Source organism: Sarcophilus harrisii, chromosome 1 (assembly GCF_902635505.1).
Source record: "Sarcophilus harrisii chromosome 1, mSarHar1.11, whole genome shotgun sequence".
Lineage (NCBI taxonomy): Eukaryota > Metazoa > Chordata > Mammalia > Dasyuromorphia > Dasyuridae > Sarcophilus > Sarcophilus harrisii.
Window position 1 is genome coordinate 625,185,031 of NC_045426.1, and position 15,683 is coordinate 625,200,713.

A 15,683-nucleotide genomic window follows, 5' to 3' on the forward strand; every position below is an offset into this window, starting at 1 on the left:
TGATTACTAATTACCATTAAACTGAATGAAAAAAAAATTATAGAATTTTAAAATGAGAAGGTTATTTGGGCATTATTTAGTGAAGTCCCTAAACCTTGTGCATGCCCATTGTGTGGATGGGGTAGCCACTTCTGGATCTGCTCACGTGTCCCATTTTACCTTGCTTGTTTACTTGCAAGCCTCACAGGTAGAGTCAAGAGTTGGATTTGGTATCTAGTGCCATGACTTACCAGTTGTATGACTCTGACATGGGTATTTATGATCACAGGGTCTAAAGCTGAAAGGCATTGTAGAGGTCATAAAATCCAAATTAATTATTTAATAATTGAAGAAACTGAGACCAAGAGACATTAAATGACTTGGAACAAGGCTGCATAGGTATTCAGTAGAAAAGCTAATATTTGAACCCAAGTCTTTTTAGTTAAAATTCAGTGCTCTTTCCATTATACCATGGGTTTCATTTTCCTTAGTTGATCTGTAAGGTCTGTAATTATGCTGTGATGTTCCAGCTGTCAAAAATCTGGATTTGAATTTGAGTTTGATCAAGCAATAAAGCATAACAAAGTCTTTGTACAGTCAATTTATTGTTGTTTTCAAATAGTGTTAGAGAAAGGTGCATTTTCATTCCTTTGGAGGTAGCAAATAATGTACCGGGCACAGGGAACTAGAAAGAAAGATTATAAACCTAAAAAAAAAAAAAAAAAAAAAAAAAAAAAAACCAAAAAACAAAAACAATAAATCTGAATTTTTTAATAGAAATAAAATAATAGTGAATTGCTTTTCAAGTATCTGGGAAATGGATAAGTACCATTTGCATTTGATGCTAAAATCTAAGACTGGGATCATAAAGTATAAAATTGAAGCTACCATGATTTAAATGAGAAACAGGAAAATATCCAGAAAAATATTTATCCACTTACATTGCTTTCCTGATTTACCCTTCTCACCACCACTGCTGCTACTAGCTAGGAGTTCTAAAGGTGCATTTAAAAGAAGGGAGAAAGAGGAAAGAAGCAAGATAATTTCAAGAAGAAGAATTAGAAAAAACACTTGTAGGTGTGAAAGGTTGAGTAATTCTGCTCTGTGCTCTATTTACTTGCTAAAAATGTCCGATCTGCTTGAGTTGAGCTGGAACTTTATGGATAAAATAGGAACATTCCCTCCCTCACCCCATTCCCCCTTCCCTTCAATGAGGCTCTTCAAAATTCATCTTCTCTCCATAAGGTCACTTTGTCTTAGTATTGTGGTTCTCTCTCCACAGGAGAATCTTCTCTTTGATAACTCTGGAGAGAAAATGGGTTTATTATACAGGGATCTACCATCTGGCTGAGGATTTATTTGGAGATTATGGGCAGATTCTGATTTGGGTTGAAAGTTTTCTCTTAAAATACATCTCATAATAAAAATGAGCATTTTGTTCCCTTTTAGGTGGCACAGAGGGGAAATGGGTATTGTGCATAAGTCTTTTTAGAAGCAAGCTATACAAGGCGAGGAGTAAGCAGCTGCCCAGAGAGGCAGATGGGTCACTAATTCATCAATAGTCAGACTAGTTTCTAGTAGTACCATGTAGGAAATGCTGGTGCAGGAGGGGATAAGGAGGTGGAAAATGTTGCAAGCGCTGGGCGATTTTCCAAATCTGCATCCACCAGGGACCCACGAGAGGCACTGTCAGGTGACTGCTGGCTCGTCACCCCCCTAGGCTTCCAGGTAAAATGGGAGGTCTCAATTGGCCCTAAATGGGTGAACCCCTGGTTCTCTAGATATCCTGGGCTGGATGCTCTATAGTCTGTTCTTCCACCGGCTGCAGGGCCTCCTGCACATAGACGATGAATTCAGAGGCTTCTCCCCCCTGGGTATAGACGGTCACTGTCTCAATTCCTTCCACATCATCAGCAGACACAACCAGGTGGTGTTGCTCAGCCAGCTCCACCGAGGCTTGCTGGAGAGTCTCCTGGATCATCACGGTGTGGTTGGTGCTCTGTTCCTCCTCGGTCACCTAGAAGTGAAAGCACAAGGTCATGGGGGCTCGAGCTGGATAATGGGGGGGGGGGGGGGGGGGCGAGAACCTACTGAAGGCAAAAACACAGAGAAATCCCCAGGATGTGATGTTTTCCAACACAGAGCTGCCAGAGTCCCTCCTGATCATTCATTATCCTTCCTGTTAGCCATGTGCAGTTTATTAAAGGTGTCTTTATTTGGGTAGTTCCACTCTTTGTGAGAACATCAATACCATCCCAGAGAGATCCACAGACTCCCTTTCAAGGAATGATTATACTTGGGAGTCATCAATCAACTATAATGCCTCAGACACCCTGAGCAGAAGAACAGTGTGTGTGAAACAGCTGACAAAGGGCCAGGGAGGCCGTGTTCCCAACCATAACAAGAGGGGATGAAATGAAGGAAAGGCCTCCATCCGCCATGAGCAAGCCCAAAGGCAGAAGGTACAAACAATTCAATTCAGAGCCCGGTTCTGCAATGTTCACTTAGCAGCGTTTGGTCTTTGTTCAATCATTCCACATATATTCATTAAGCACCTACATGTATAAAACACTATAACAGAGACTGGGCTATTTAGATAAGTATGATTCCTATTAGATAGGCTAATGGGCCTGAAAAGGAAAATGATAAATGTTGAAGGGAATATAAGAAAAATGAGACATTAATGTATTGTTGGTGGAATTATAAACTGGTTCAACTATTCTGGAGAGCAATTTCTTGCTGTGCCCAAAAGGCTATAAAGTCATGCAGACCTTTTGAGTGACAATATCACTATTAGGCATGTATCCCCAAATAGATTAAATAAAAAGGGAAAACAACTTACATGTATAAAAATATTTATACTAGCTTTTTTCTCAGGGCAAAGAATGGGAAATTGAGGGGATGCCCATCAATTAGGGGGAGGAATGAATAAATTGTGGTATGTGCTTTCAATGGAATACAACTGTTCTATAAGAAATGATGAGCAGAATGCTCTGAGAAAACCCTGGAAAGTCCTTCATGAGTTCTGCAAAGTGAAATACTGTATACATAGTAATAGCAAAGTTGTGGGATCAGCTGTAAACGACTTTGCTATTCTTAGCTATACAATGATCACAACTACTCTGAAGGACTTATGATGAAAAATTTTATCCATATCCAGAAAAAGAATTGTGTGATTGTGTCTAAATACAGATTGAAGCATACTTTTTTTTTTAACTTTATTTTTCTTGAGGGTTTTATTTTAAAGGGGAATCTATGTCTTTTTTTCACAACATGACTTTAATGGAAATGTTTTGCATAATTTCACATGTCCCTTTCTCAAGGGAGAAGAGGGGCAATGGAAAGAGGGAGGGTGAAAATCTGGAACTCGTAGTTTTAAAACAAATTTGAAACTTTTATATATAACAGGAGAAAAATGAAAAATAAAATATTAAATTAAAAAACACAAATCTACTTTAAAAACAGATATGGTATGATTTTTTACTTTGGAAGCTTATTATTATTATGGAACTTATAGCTAATAAGCTTAAATGGCAAAAAATGAAGAAGGGGTTTCCTCAGATGATAACAACAGAAATGATTAAAATACTAAGAAAAAAATTTAAAGAGGAATTGGGAGAATTTCTCTGGAGAAGAGAACATATTTAAAATAAATGAGGAGGCCAATTCTATGTCATTTTTACTGAAAGAATAATAAGCTTAAGCTACATTAGAAAGGATTTGGGTTGCTGGTAGTGAACTGAATTGAACACGGCAAAATGATGGACACACATTACTAAAATATGCTGATGAAAAAGAATACAGAATCACTTTTTCTGGGCTTTTATAAGAATTACTGGTGTCAGAGGGATCTCAAAGGGTCACCTGTTCCTTTCAGGCAAGATCATTCAATCTATTACAGCCAAGCAAAGAGCTACCCTCGATTTAAAAAAAGAGAAAGAACCCCCACAATTTCTTTTATTAATCCATTCTAGTCTTTGAGAATATTCAGAGAGAAAAATATTCTTTAAAAAGGACAGCTCTCTGAAGCTGAAATATAAGTATCTTTCACCTTATTTTTTTTTTTCAATAGAAATGAGGACCAGCAGATCAACAATCTCTGAGGAAAATATTTTCATATTATTGGAGGCTTTTTATTAAATGGGTTTGCCTATCCCAACCTGAATGACATCTTTACAAATTCTTTCCTTACTGTGGTCTTATTTTTTGATCCTTTGCAAAACAGGGCTGGATGGTACAGTGAAAAGAGGTTTGGCTTTGGAATTACACTAAAGTAAGTCCTTGGATCCTGACCATGTGACGTCTCATTGGGAGTTCAGTTGAGTCATTTCTCCTTTCTAGGCCAAAGTAAAAAGAGAGGGTCACACTGCCTAATATTCAAGGTCTTTTTCATCTATAAATTATTTTATTCCACCTTTGTATTTCTTCCAGCAATGTCACCATTTATAAAACACTCTAATTTAAAAGTACTAGATATATAAGTTCTTTTATTTAAACTTAATAATAATCCTATGAGGACAGAAGCCTAAAATTATCTCCATTGTATAAATGAAGAAACTGAGAGATTAAGCAACTTGCCCACCAACCAAATGAGGCAGGATTTGAACTCAGGACTTCCTAACTCCATGCCAGGAATTTTAAATACCTCCCACCCTACTTCCTACCCACCAATCCACTCTCAGAAAAAGGTATGAAGCTAAACTGCTTGAGGGCCAGGGTCTTTTTTATCCCTTTATCTAACGTAATGGTTGTTGGATTGAACAAAGAGAATCTGGCTACTATGGGACGACTAATACTCATTAATATGGAATGATGATTTCTACAACTCTCCTTTCATTTAATTGTGACCTGTATCTCACTCTTTGGATTTTGTTTTAGACGTGTGCAGCATGTTCAACATATATTGGATCACTTGCCTACTGGGGGACAGGGTGAGGGAAGGGAGGGAAAAAATTAAACCACAGGGTTTTGTAGGGGTGAATGTCAGAAATTATCTCTGTGTGTGTGTATACACACACACTCGCACATATACATACAATTGCCCAATGAGGCAATTGGGGTTAAGTGACTTGCCCAGGGTCACACAGCCATGTATATAGTTTAAAAAAAAGAAAAGAAAAAGAAAATAGACATGTGCAGAAACCACCTTCACTAAGGCATATCGGCAGCTCATTCGTACTCTAACACCTGCGAGGGCTGCTAGGAGCTCTGAGACATTAAATGATCCACTGGTGGTCACTCAGCCCATACGCGTCTGAAGTATGGTCTGAACGAATGGCTCTTCCTGCTATTGAAGCCACATTCTAGCCACTTCCCCAAGCCTCTGGGTTCACTATTAGCATTGACATAAAAACAGTGTATTCATGTCTCTGCTCCAAAAGTCCCGACTTCTTCCCCAAATAGCACAGCAATTTATCACCTTTTATCTTCTTTCTCAGTGTGGAAACAATGAAACAACAACACTACCAGTAACTGACTCCTCCCAGAGCTGTAGTTTTATGAAACCACACAGAAAATGTCATGAGTCAAAAAGGTAGATATTCTCTCAAAAAGAGAAAACTCTGGTAGTTACCTCTCCAATATGGTTAGGCTTTGGAAGGAATATACTATCTGAACACAAATGTCTACTAAGAGCTCCACAACTGCCCTGAGCAAGAGAAACATTAATACATTTAGTCTGCCTTCTTTCTAGAGTGAACATACAGAATTTTATTGTGTTTCTATTTTACTTAACTGGGAAAATGTACTTTGAACTGTCCCTTTAGAAGTAAGCATTGATTTATTTCCCTTTGAAAGATAGAAACTGACAGACTAGGGGGAATGGGGAAAACGAGCAACAAAAGCCTTTCTCTTCTTAACTATCTATGAATTCCATACATAAGAAAATACAGTGTAATCAAATATAATTTATGCCAAGTCTTTTAGCTATGACATTTGCAAACAAGTCTACAATCATATAGGTATATACATAACATGATGCTAGCTAGGAGAACATATGGTAAACAATCATTCTGACCAACTTTTACACATAATGGTAATATTTCAATGCATGTTTCCTCCTCCCATCCCCACCTCCAGCAGGCCCACAGACTGTTTTCCAGGAACCTAAAATATGGAAGGGAGATGATTCTGGGAAGAGGGCAGAATAGTTCAGAAAACCACAGGTTTTCCGGATCTCCCAAATAAGCAAGACAAAATAGTGCTTCAGGGTACATGCAGAGTTAGTAACAAATAAATAAATAGATAGATAAATAAACAAACAAAGAGTTGGGGCAGAAGAATGGTCCTCAGGGGACAATCAGAGAAGATCTGAAGAAAAACACCAAGAGGGAGATTTAACCCCTGTGAAGTATGAAGTTTAGCCCCTGGGAAGTATAAACACTTCCAGAATTACTTGCCATCTAGGGAAGGGGAAGAGGAGGGAAAATTGGAACACAAGGTTTTGAAGGTTTAATGTTGAAGAATTTTCCATGCATATGTTTTGAAAATAAAAAACTTTAATTAAACACACACACACACACACTTTCAGACTAGTTCCACTGAACGACCAAATGGCAAGCCTTAGGCGAGCTGGGAAGTAAGCTGGCCCCAGCCACAAAAATTTTCACCTCCTAAACAGCGTGGGGAGTTGGATGTCTAAGTGGGGTAAGATTGAGGAAACCTCTGCTAATAAGGGGTACAAGATCCAATTATGCTGCCAAGATGAAGCCTTAGGAGGAACCAACCCAGGCCAGAGAATGCAAAAATAGTGGGGCAGGGACACTTCTAGTTATGGATACTTATAGGAGGGCAGAGCTCATGATTTCAATTCCAGGCCAGAGGGGATAACTAAAGGGACCTGAGGCTAGAGGCAGTACTTTCCATACCTCAGGACTAGAAGTGATTACAATAACAAGCTGCTATTATTATTATTATTTTGAAAAATGAGCAAAGGAGAAAAGCTAACCATAGAAAGTTACTACAGGAATTAAGACAACTCTGAGATACCACTACACACCTCTCAGACTGGCTAGAATGACAGGGCAAGATAATGCTGAATGTTGGAGGGGATTTGGGAAAACAGGGACACTGATAGATTGTTGGTGGAATTGTTAATACATCCAGCCATTCTGGAGAACAATTAGGAACTATGCTCAAAAAGTTATCAAACTGTGCATACCCTTTGATCCAGCAGTGTTACTACTGGGCTTATACCCCAAAGAGATCTTAAAGGAAGGAAAGGAACCTGTATGTGCAAGAATGTTTGTGACAGCCCTTTTTGTAGTGACCAGAAACTGGAAACTGAGTGGATGCCCATCAATTGGAGAATGGCTGAATAAATTGTGGTATATGAATGTTATGGAATATTATTGTTCTGTAAGAAATGACCAGCAGGATGATTTCAGAAAGGCCTAGAGAGACTTACATGAACTGATGCTAAGTGAAATGAGCAGGGCCAGGAGATCATTATATACTTCAACAACAATACTATATGATGATCAATTCTGATGGACGTGGCCATCTTCAACAATGGGATGAACCAAATCAGTTCCAATAGAGCAGTATCAGAGTCCAATAAAACTGAACCAGCTATACTCAGTGAAAGAATTCTGGGAGATGACTAAAAACCATTACATTGAATTCCCAATCCCTCTATTTTTGTCTGCCTGCATTTTGGATTTCCTTCATGGGCTAATAGGACACTATTTCAAAGTCCAATTCTTTTTGTACAGCAAAGTAACTGTTTGGACATGTATACTTATATTGTATTTAATTTATACTTTAACATATTTAACATGTATGGGTCAACTTGCCATCTAGGGAAGGGGATGGGGGAAAGGAGGGGAAAAATTGGAACAAAATGCTGTAAAATTACCCATGCATAGAACTTGTAAATAAAAAGCTATAATTAAGAAAAAAAAAAAGAAAGTTACTACAGGAATAAAGAAGAATGAGGTTTGTCTTCAGAGGAGGTGGAAAATAACAAAGCAAAAATCCTCTCCTACCCCAAAGAGTAATGTTAAATAGTCACCTGTCCAAAAAGAATTCTAGGAAGAACTTAAAAAAAACAACACTTTAAATATAAAATAAGAAAGACTAAGAAAAAAAATTTTAAATAAGAATAACCCAAGAAAAACAAGAAGATTAGGAAAAGTCAACCAACTAGAAAAGGAGATCCATAATCTTAAGGAAGAAAATGAGTTCTTGAAAATTAGAATTGGGCAAGGGGAAGCCAGCAAAGAAATAGTAATACAAAATTGAAAAGATGAAAAAATGAAAGAGAATGCAAGACTCATAAGAAAAACAATTTATCTGGAGATGAAAACAAGAAAAGAAAATGTAAAAATAATTGAACTACCTGAAATCCATGATCAAAGAAAGAATCTTGATACAATAACATAAGAAATGATTAAAAGAAACTGTCCACAGGACATCCTGAGTTCAAATCTGATCTCAGACACTTAACACTTTCTTGGCTATGTGACCCTAGGCAAGTCACTTAACCCCAATTGCCTCAGCCAAAAAAAAAAAAGAAAAGAAAAGAAAAGAAAAAGAAAAAAAAGAAAAGAAAATTGTCTGGAAAAGTTAGAACAAAAAAGAAAAGAAGACAAAGTTCACCAATCACCACCTGAAAGAAATCCTATAAGGAAAACCTACAGTGATATTATAGCTAACTTCTAAAACACCCAAGTCAAAGAGAAAATATTATAAGCCACAAGTAAAATCACATAAGACCTATCAGCAGCTACTCTAAAAGACCACAGATTTTGAAATGCTACATATTCGAAACACTACAAGTTCTGGGGTTGCAGTTGAAAATATCATTCTCAATAATGTCAAGCATAATTCTGAACAAAACTAAAAAACAAAAACAAAACAAGAGAACATTCAATGAATAGCCAGATTTTCAGGATTTTGTATAAAAAGGCCCGAACTTAATAGAAAATTTGACAGACAAGATCCTAGAGAAATATATCAAAGACAGATTTCAAGGGATTCAATGTTTACTTTTTATACATGAAAATATAAACCACGTCTCTAAGACTGTCACTGATAATCAGGTGGTTCAAAAAAGAAATTAGAGTAGAGCTGAGTATGATGTTATTCTAAAAAGCAAAACCACATAGGAAAAGGTAAAAAGAATAATTATTTTATAAAAATGAAGTATGAGAACTACACAGAAGAATTAGATGGGGGAGGAAGACTGGTAGTTCTGGAACCCTACTCTAATCAGGAATATGTTAAAGAGGGGACAATCCATACATATCTAGAAGCGTACAAAATTCTTCCAAACTCAGATAAAAACTAGAGGGCAAGGGGAAAGGTTGTAGGGAGAGAATAAGGAAGGGATCCTTGTGGGGTTGGTATAGGTTAAATAATAGGAAGGCAAGGTAGTGAGTAGAAGTAAAGCAGAGGAGTCAGGCAGGATAGAACACAAGAAACACAAACATAATAATAAAGATCAGGAGTAGAGTTTATTAAGTAAAAAAAAAAGCACATGTAATAAATATGACTTTAGATATAGTTAAAGCTAAAATAGATCTAATCAAAAGAGAAAAATTGGGGAACTACATTATATGTCAGTCATAATAATCAACATTATTTTATACTATCTGAAATAACTAGACAGTAAAAGGTTGGAATACTGATGCAGTGTAGGAAATGAGTCGATGGATCTAGAAAAATATAGAAAGATTTAGACTTATGAAGGAAGATGTTATCCACCTTCAGAGAAACAAAGGACAAACATAGTACAGAGTTACATAAATGTATATGAATGTATATGTGTATGTATATGTATGATTATATCTATGTATTACATATATGCATACAAAAATATATTCAGGGCTAATTATAGCCTTCTAAGGGGGGGGGGGGAAGGGGAGAGAGGTGAAAGAAGAATAAAGAAAAATAAAGAAAAAAGTGCACAGTGGAAAAGAAAAGAAAACTTACAAAGAAGCAAAGAAACAGATGGATAGCTCTGAATACAATATGTTGTATTTACAATGTAGGCTTTCTTAAAGTGGAAATCTATTGCTTCATATTAATATCTTCTTTTGGGATGTGCTGTGCACATGGCAATTTTTGGTTTTTTTGGGTTTTTTTATATTTATGTTATATAAATAAATAATTTTTTAGAAAATGTTGAAGCACTTATTGGCAAAAAAAAAAAAAAAAAAGCAGCAGTGTAATCTGGTATAGAGAAAGCCAGCCCTGGAATCAGGAATATATTTGTTCAACTTAGCTTTCTCACTGAACATTCCCTCTATCAATTTAACTTAGATCTAGAGCTCCTATCCCCACAAAAATTAACAGCAAAAAACTCAGCTGGTTAAAAACCTTAAAGTATAACAATTATTTATGTACAACAGATTCCAGTGTCAGACATTTATCAAATGTGTGATTGTAGAAAAGTTACTTAATTTCTCATACCCTTAGCTTCCTCATCTAGGAAATCATTTTTATTACAATTTAAGAGTAAATGAAAGGCAGTTCTCTTCAGATGTCTTTTTAGAGGATATAAAGGTGATCTTGAGTTTTTGAAGCAAAGCACACGAATCGCAGGCTCTGACCAGTCCAAGAGGGCATGAAAACTGTACCTGAGAGTTGGGGGACTATGGGTCAAGTCCAGTAGGTGAGAATACAGTTAACATGCTTTACAAACCTTAAAGCACTAGAAAAGAAATTATTTATTATTCTTCATAATTATAATCACCAGCAATGTGATTATGGTCTAGTCATTTAACTCTAGTCATTTAAATGAGTTGACTCATTTGTAAAATGAGGAGGTCAGGTCAGATGACTTCTATGATCCCTTTCAGGCAGAAGGGTGTGTGTGTGTGTGTGTGTGTGTGTGTGTGTATGTGTGTGTGTGTGTGTATGTGTGTGTGTGTGTACACAACACATATATACACAAACAGATGTAAAGAAAGAAAAACAAAAAAACAGTGACCTGATATATTAAAATGACATGCAATAGTTTCTATTTAAATAGTTCAAGTCATTTTAGACACTAGTTAGAATTAGTAATAGAAGTGAGTCTTAATGGAATATGTTTGCTCTTACAAAACAGAATAAAAATTCAAATTTTCATTAAATTAATACCATTAAATGCAGAATGTAAAAATAACGTGCAAAAAGAACTAAATGGCTTAATTCAAGAAACATGTTTGACCTCATAGGTATCAAAGAGAATATAATAAGATACATGTCTAGAATATAGTTCAGAAAGGTTGTACATTTTCCCCCAAAATAACAGAAAAGAAAAGAAGAATAGTGAACTAACATTGCATATTAAGAAGACATACATGAAAAAGTCCAGGAACTAATACTGGGATAGGGAAAAAGAGATGCCCAGTAGAGAGATTTTAGCTGAAGATCAAGGAAGGTAGAAAAAGACACACTACTGTCATCAAAGTATAATACTAAAGACCACCTGGTGAGATGGAGTAAATAGATGAGGAGTTTGGAAAGAGATTACAAGACTGACACGATGGTATGGTAGAGCAGTGATGGGGAACTTTAATTACCCAGACATCTGCTGGAGCTCAGTCTCTGCCAAAAGTAGAGATGCTAATCATGCTTTTGGCTTACTGGGCTGATAATTTCATCTTTTCAAAGGTGGTAGAACCAACAAAAGGAAATTCTGACCTGAATATAATTCCTACCAAGAAGGAGAAACTTTTTCTTTCCCTGGAGTGTAAATAGTGGGGCTCTTGAAGAGAAATGAGCACTCTACCTTCAACTTTAGGACAGAGAAGGAAGAAGACAGAAATAGTCTGAAATACATCCTGGATATGAAAAGAACAGAAGCCTACATTGGAGTAGAGAGAAGAGTAGATAAAATAGCTACCCAGAATTTTTTTTTTCCAACAATATCAGATACTACAAAAATTAACTTTTATCTTGCTTCTATTTTCTTAGCAAGGAGAACAACTTGTGAACCGAAAAAACTAAAATAAACTTGCCTTACAGGAAGATGAAATTCCTAAGGAAGGAGATAAAAGAACATGTTTTTGTTCTTGATGAATTCATAGTATAAGGTACAATAAGCCATGGGAGGCTAGGGGGTACAGAGGTTAGAGTACTGGACTTGGAGTCAGGAAGACCTGAGTTCAAATGTGGCCTCAGATACTTACTAGCTGTGTGACCCTAGGGCAAGTAATTTAATCCTGTTTATGTCGGTTACAAATATGTAAAATTGAGCTTGAGAAGGAAATGGCAAACCACTCCAATATTTTTGCCAAGAAAACCCCAAAGGATATTATTATAGAGACTCAGACACAACTGAGTAACAAAATAACAAGCTATATCCTAAGCTATCAAAACAAACAAACAAATAAAAAACGGGTGAATGCCATCTTTCAAATGTCATGAAGAACAGGAGAAGTCTCCCAGGAATGAAGAAGGCAAATGTTCTCTGGATTTTCAAAAAAAAAAAAAAAAAAAAAAAGTGAAAAAGATGAATTCTACAAATTATAGGTTAATAAACCTGATTTTGATTTTTGTCAAAATTCTTGATATATTGTGAAAGGGATATTAGGAAAGGGGAAAAGCATTTAGGCTAATTAAAAATGAAATTAAAGTGCATATATTGATAGGGGTATGCAAATGCATATAGTGTATGATATACACATAAATACATGCCCATATGATATACAAATATATTGGCTTAATTCTTTACCCTTATAACCATTATTTGCAATGAAATCTTTCTCCCCTTCCCTATCCAGCCAGTCACTCATTTTTATTTTTGACAATATTTATTAATTGGTAGATTGGGGGAGTTGTGTGAATATGATTACTTTAAAGCCGATGCAATTCTTAATGACAAAATAAGAGAATTATGGGCTAGATAACAGTTGAGTTCTGTAGATTCTGAATCACTGACCATCTGGATGCAGAAGGTCACTAGTAGAATGTCCAATGTTCCTAATTCTGTACTTTTTACTATTTGTTTCAATAACTTAGTTAAAGACTTTGCTGTGATATGCTTATCAAATTTACAAATGACACAAAGCTGCGAGGTATAGTTAATACACCAGATGGCAGAGTCAGGATCTGAAAACAATTTAATAACTCAGCTGCTTAGAACATCAGACTGAATTATTTTTTTAAAATAAATTTTGTGATGCCAGCAGTGAGAGAAAAAATGTAGTATGAAAATTTGTACTACAGATTGGTAACTTCTAGGCAACTTAGTCCCAGAGAGTGATATAAGTGTTGATGTTAAGTGTCTTACCCATGGCCTCTTGGCTACTAAGTATATAATTAGAGGAAGAACTTAAATTCAGGTCTTCCTAACTAAGGCTGGTCCTCAATCCACCTTACTACACTGAAGCCATTAGGCTAAATAGAAGATGAAACTTAATAGCGAAAAATGCAAAGTCCTGTAGTTGGGTTTCAAAAATTCATCTTTACATATATACAAGATGGAGGAAGTGAAGCAGGGCAGGAGATTGCCTGAAAAAAAGTTTAAAGGTTTTTAGTGGATTACAACCAACTATGAATTAACGGAGCAACATGGCGGTAAATAACAAAATGAAATAAAAAACAATAACAAATTAATGCAATCTCATATGGGATTAGAGAAAACGATAATGATTAAAACAAGGAAGACATGAGTCCTGTGGAACCCTTACATAAACAGATCACATCTACCGTATTGAATTCTGTTCTGAGTACTGCTAAGTTAGAGAACATCCCAAAAATGGTGGACTTGAGATCTTGCCACTTAAAGACCAGTTGAGGGCACTGAAGATATTTAATTTGGAAAAGGAAAGCCTTAGAGAAGACATGCTTACCATCTCCAAATAAATGAAGGGGCATAACAAGGAATAAAGATTAGCCTAGGTTTGGTCCTGCTAGGAGCAATGAATAGTAATTGCCAAAATGATTTGATTAAACTTGAAAGAAAAAAAAATTTAATTATTAGATAGCGCCAGCCTTCAGGTTAAGACTTCAGAGTCATGTTATTTGAATGCGAATAAAGCAAATGTTTCATCATCTGGAAAAAAAAAACAAAAAAAAAAACACAAAACGGATAATAACAGTTGCAATGTCTACCTTCAGGTCCTGAGATGCAAATGAGATAATACAAGTAAAATACTTTGCAAACACTGGAGGGTACTTACAGGACAAGTTGTAGACAGGTTTCTTATTAGGGTGAAGATGGTACCAGATGGCCATAAAGGTCTGGTCCAACTTGGACTCAGAATCACTTAAAAAGGAGTAGGCTTTTTCTAAGAGTAAGAAAGTTTTTTCTTCTATATGGCAGGCCTTTGCCTTTGAGTAAGCTCTGTCATATACCGCCCCCCAAGTGAGAAAGCTTGATCCTGGCCAAGCCTGTATATGTACCTGCTACCAGAGGATTAATCAGGACAACCCATTATACACAGATATTATGACACAAATTCTAGGCCCTTTAGAAACTCATAAAAGTAAGAACAATAATTTTTAAAAGTCCTTAATCCTATATGGTCCCTTCCCAATTCTTCAAGAAGAGTAGCAAAGTGATAGAAGGAGAGGAAAAGGTATATGATGATCAAAGTTCTTACATCTTCCACAAAGATTAATTTATTTGCTGACAATTTAATGGAATTGTTGTCCAAAAACCAAAAAGTTGGCACTCCCGTGGTGTTACTGATGCTATACTACTACTGACAGACTTGTTTAAGGTTCAGAGCAGAAGATAAAAAGAAACTGCTGACACTAATAATAATAATAATGACATTTATGTAGTGTTTTAAAGTAGGGTAGGAATACCTCCACTTGATAAATTTACTAATGAGTGATTTGTCCAAGGTCACACAATTCATTGATAATTATTAAAAGTGCTAAATAGAAGACTGACTCAAGAATTTTACTTGGAATAACAAATATGGTTATTGGTGGAGTTGGTTTCATCTTCTGCCTAAAGAAAAAAAAAATCTTTTTATTTATAAGACACTTGTTAGTATTGATAGAAAGCATAAGTAAAAAAGCATAAAAAAAGTATATCAGTGTCTATTGCAGATGCTTTACAATTAGGAAAAAAATCTATAAGAATTATATAAGTCGCTACCAGCTAAGTAATTCTATATCTTAATGCTCAATGACTTTGAGACAAAAGTCCATATAGGGAACAATGGCAAAAATGGGGTGGAAAGTATGACTCAGAATTAAGAAAGGGAAAAGACAAAGTTTGTGGACTACCAAGAAGCCATTCATTGGATATCACAAAAACTTTCTTCAGGAAGAAAAACAAAAGGTGTAGAACCAAGTAGTCAAACTCTAGGTCTGGAATGTAAAATTTCCAAGAAAAGCCTAAATCAGATTAAAATATAATTGGGAAAAGTTTCAATAAACAGTGAATAAAAATATAACATAAAAATTTTTCACTTGTGGCTTTTGGAGTCAATACATGGACCACAGGGATCCACTTCTAGTTAAGTGTGATACTCCTAGTGCAGGACAGAGCAATCACTAAGCAATCTTAAACAGGAGATGGATGATCTTCAAAAAGTAAATAATTTCTGGATGAGCAGTAAGACTATCAACTTAGACAATACGAAATTAGAAGAAGGTATATATGAAGAAATGATGACATACAATGACAATAGCTCCAACCTGACCTATTCAAATTAATTCCTGGAAAATAAATAAAGGAAAATACATTCACATGGATAATCACCTTTTATTTCCAATATAAAGTAGTTGCTACAATAAGATGGCCAAAAGGATCC

The 15,683-nt window shown here is 35.8% G+C and overlaps 1 protein-coding gene across 3 annotated transcripts in view; it reads right to left on the minus strand.

Moving 5' to 3' along the window:
• Positions 1–552: 552 nt before the first annotated feature.
• ZFAT (zinc finger and AT-hook domain containing) overlaps positions 553–15,683 on the minus strand; it is a 280,081-nt gene continuing 264,950 nt past the window's right edge. For all 3 annotated transcript variants that reach the window (XM_031947230.1, XM_031947231.1, XM_031947232.1), the window contains one exon: positions 553–1,996. In XM_031947230.1, the coding sequence (XP_031803090.1) occupies positions 1,757–1,996 (240 nt within the window). In that variant the 3' untranslated portion in view covers positions 553–1,756. The remainder of the gene's footprint in view (positions 1,997–15,683) is intronic.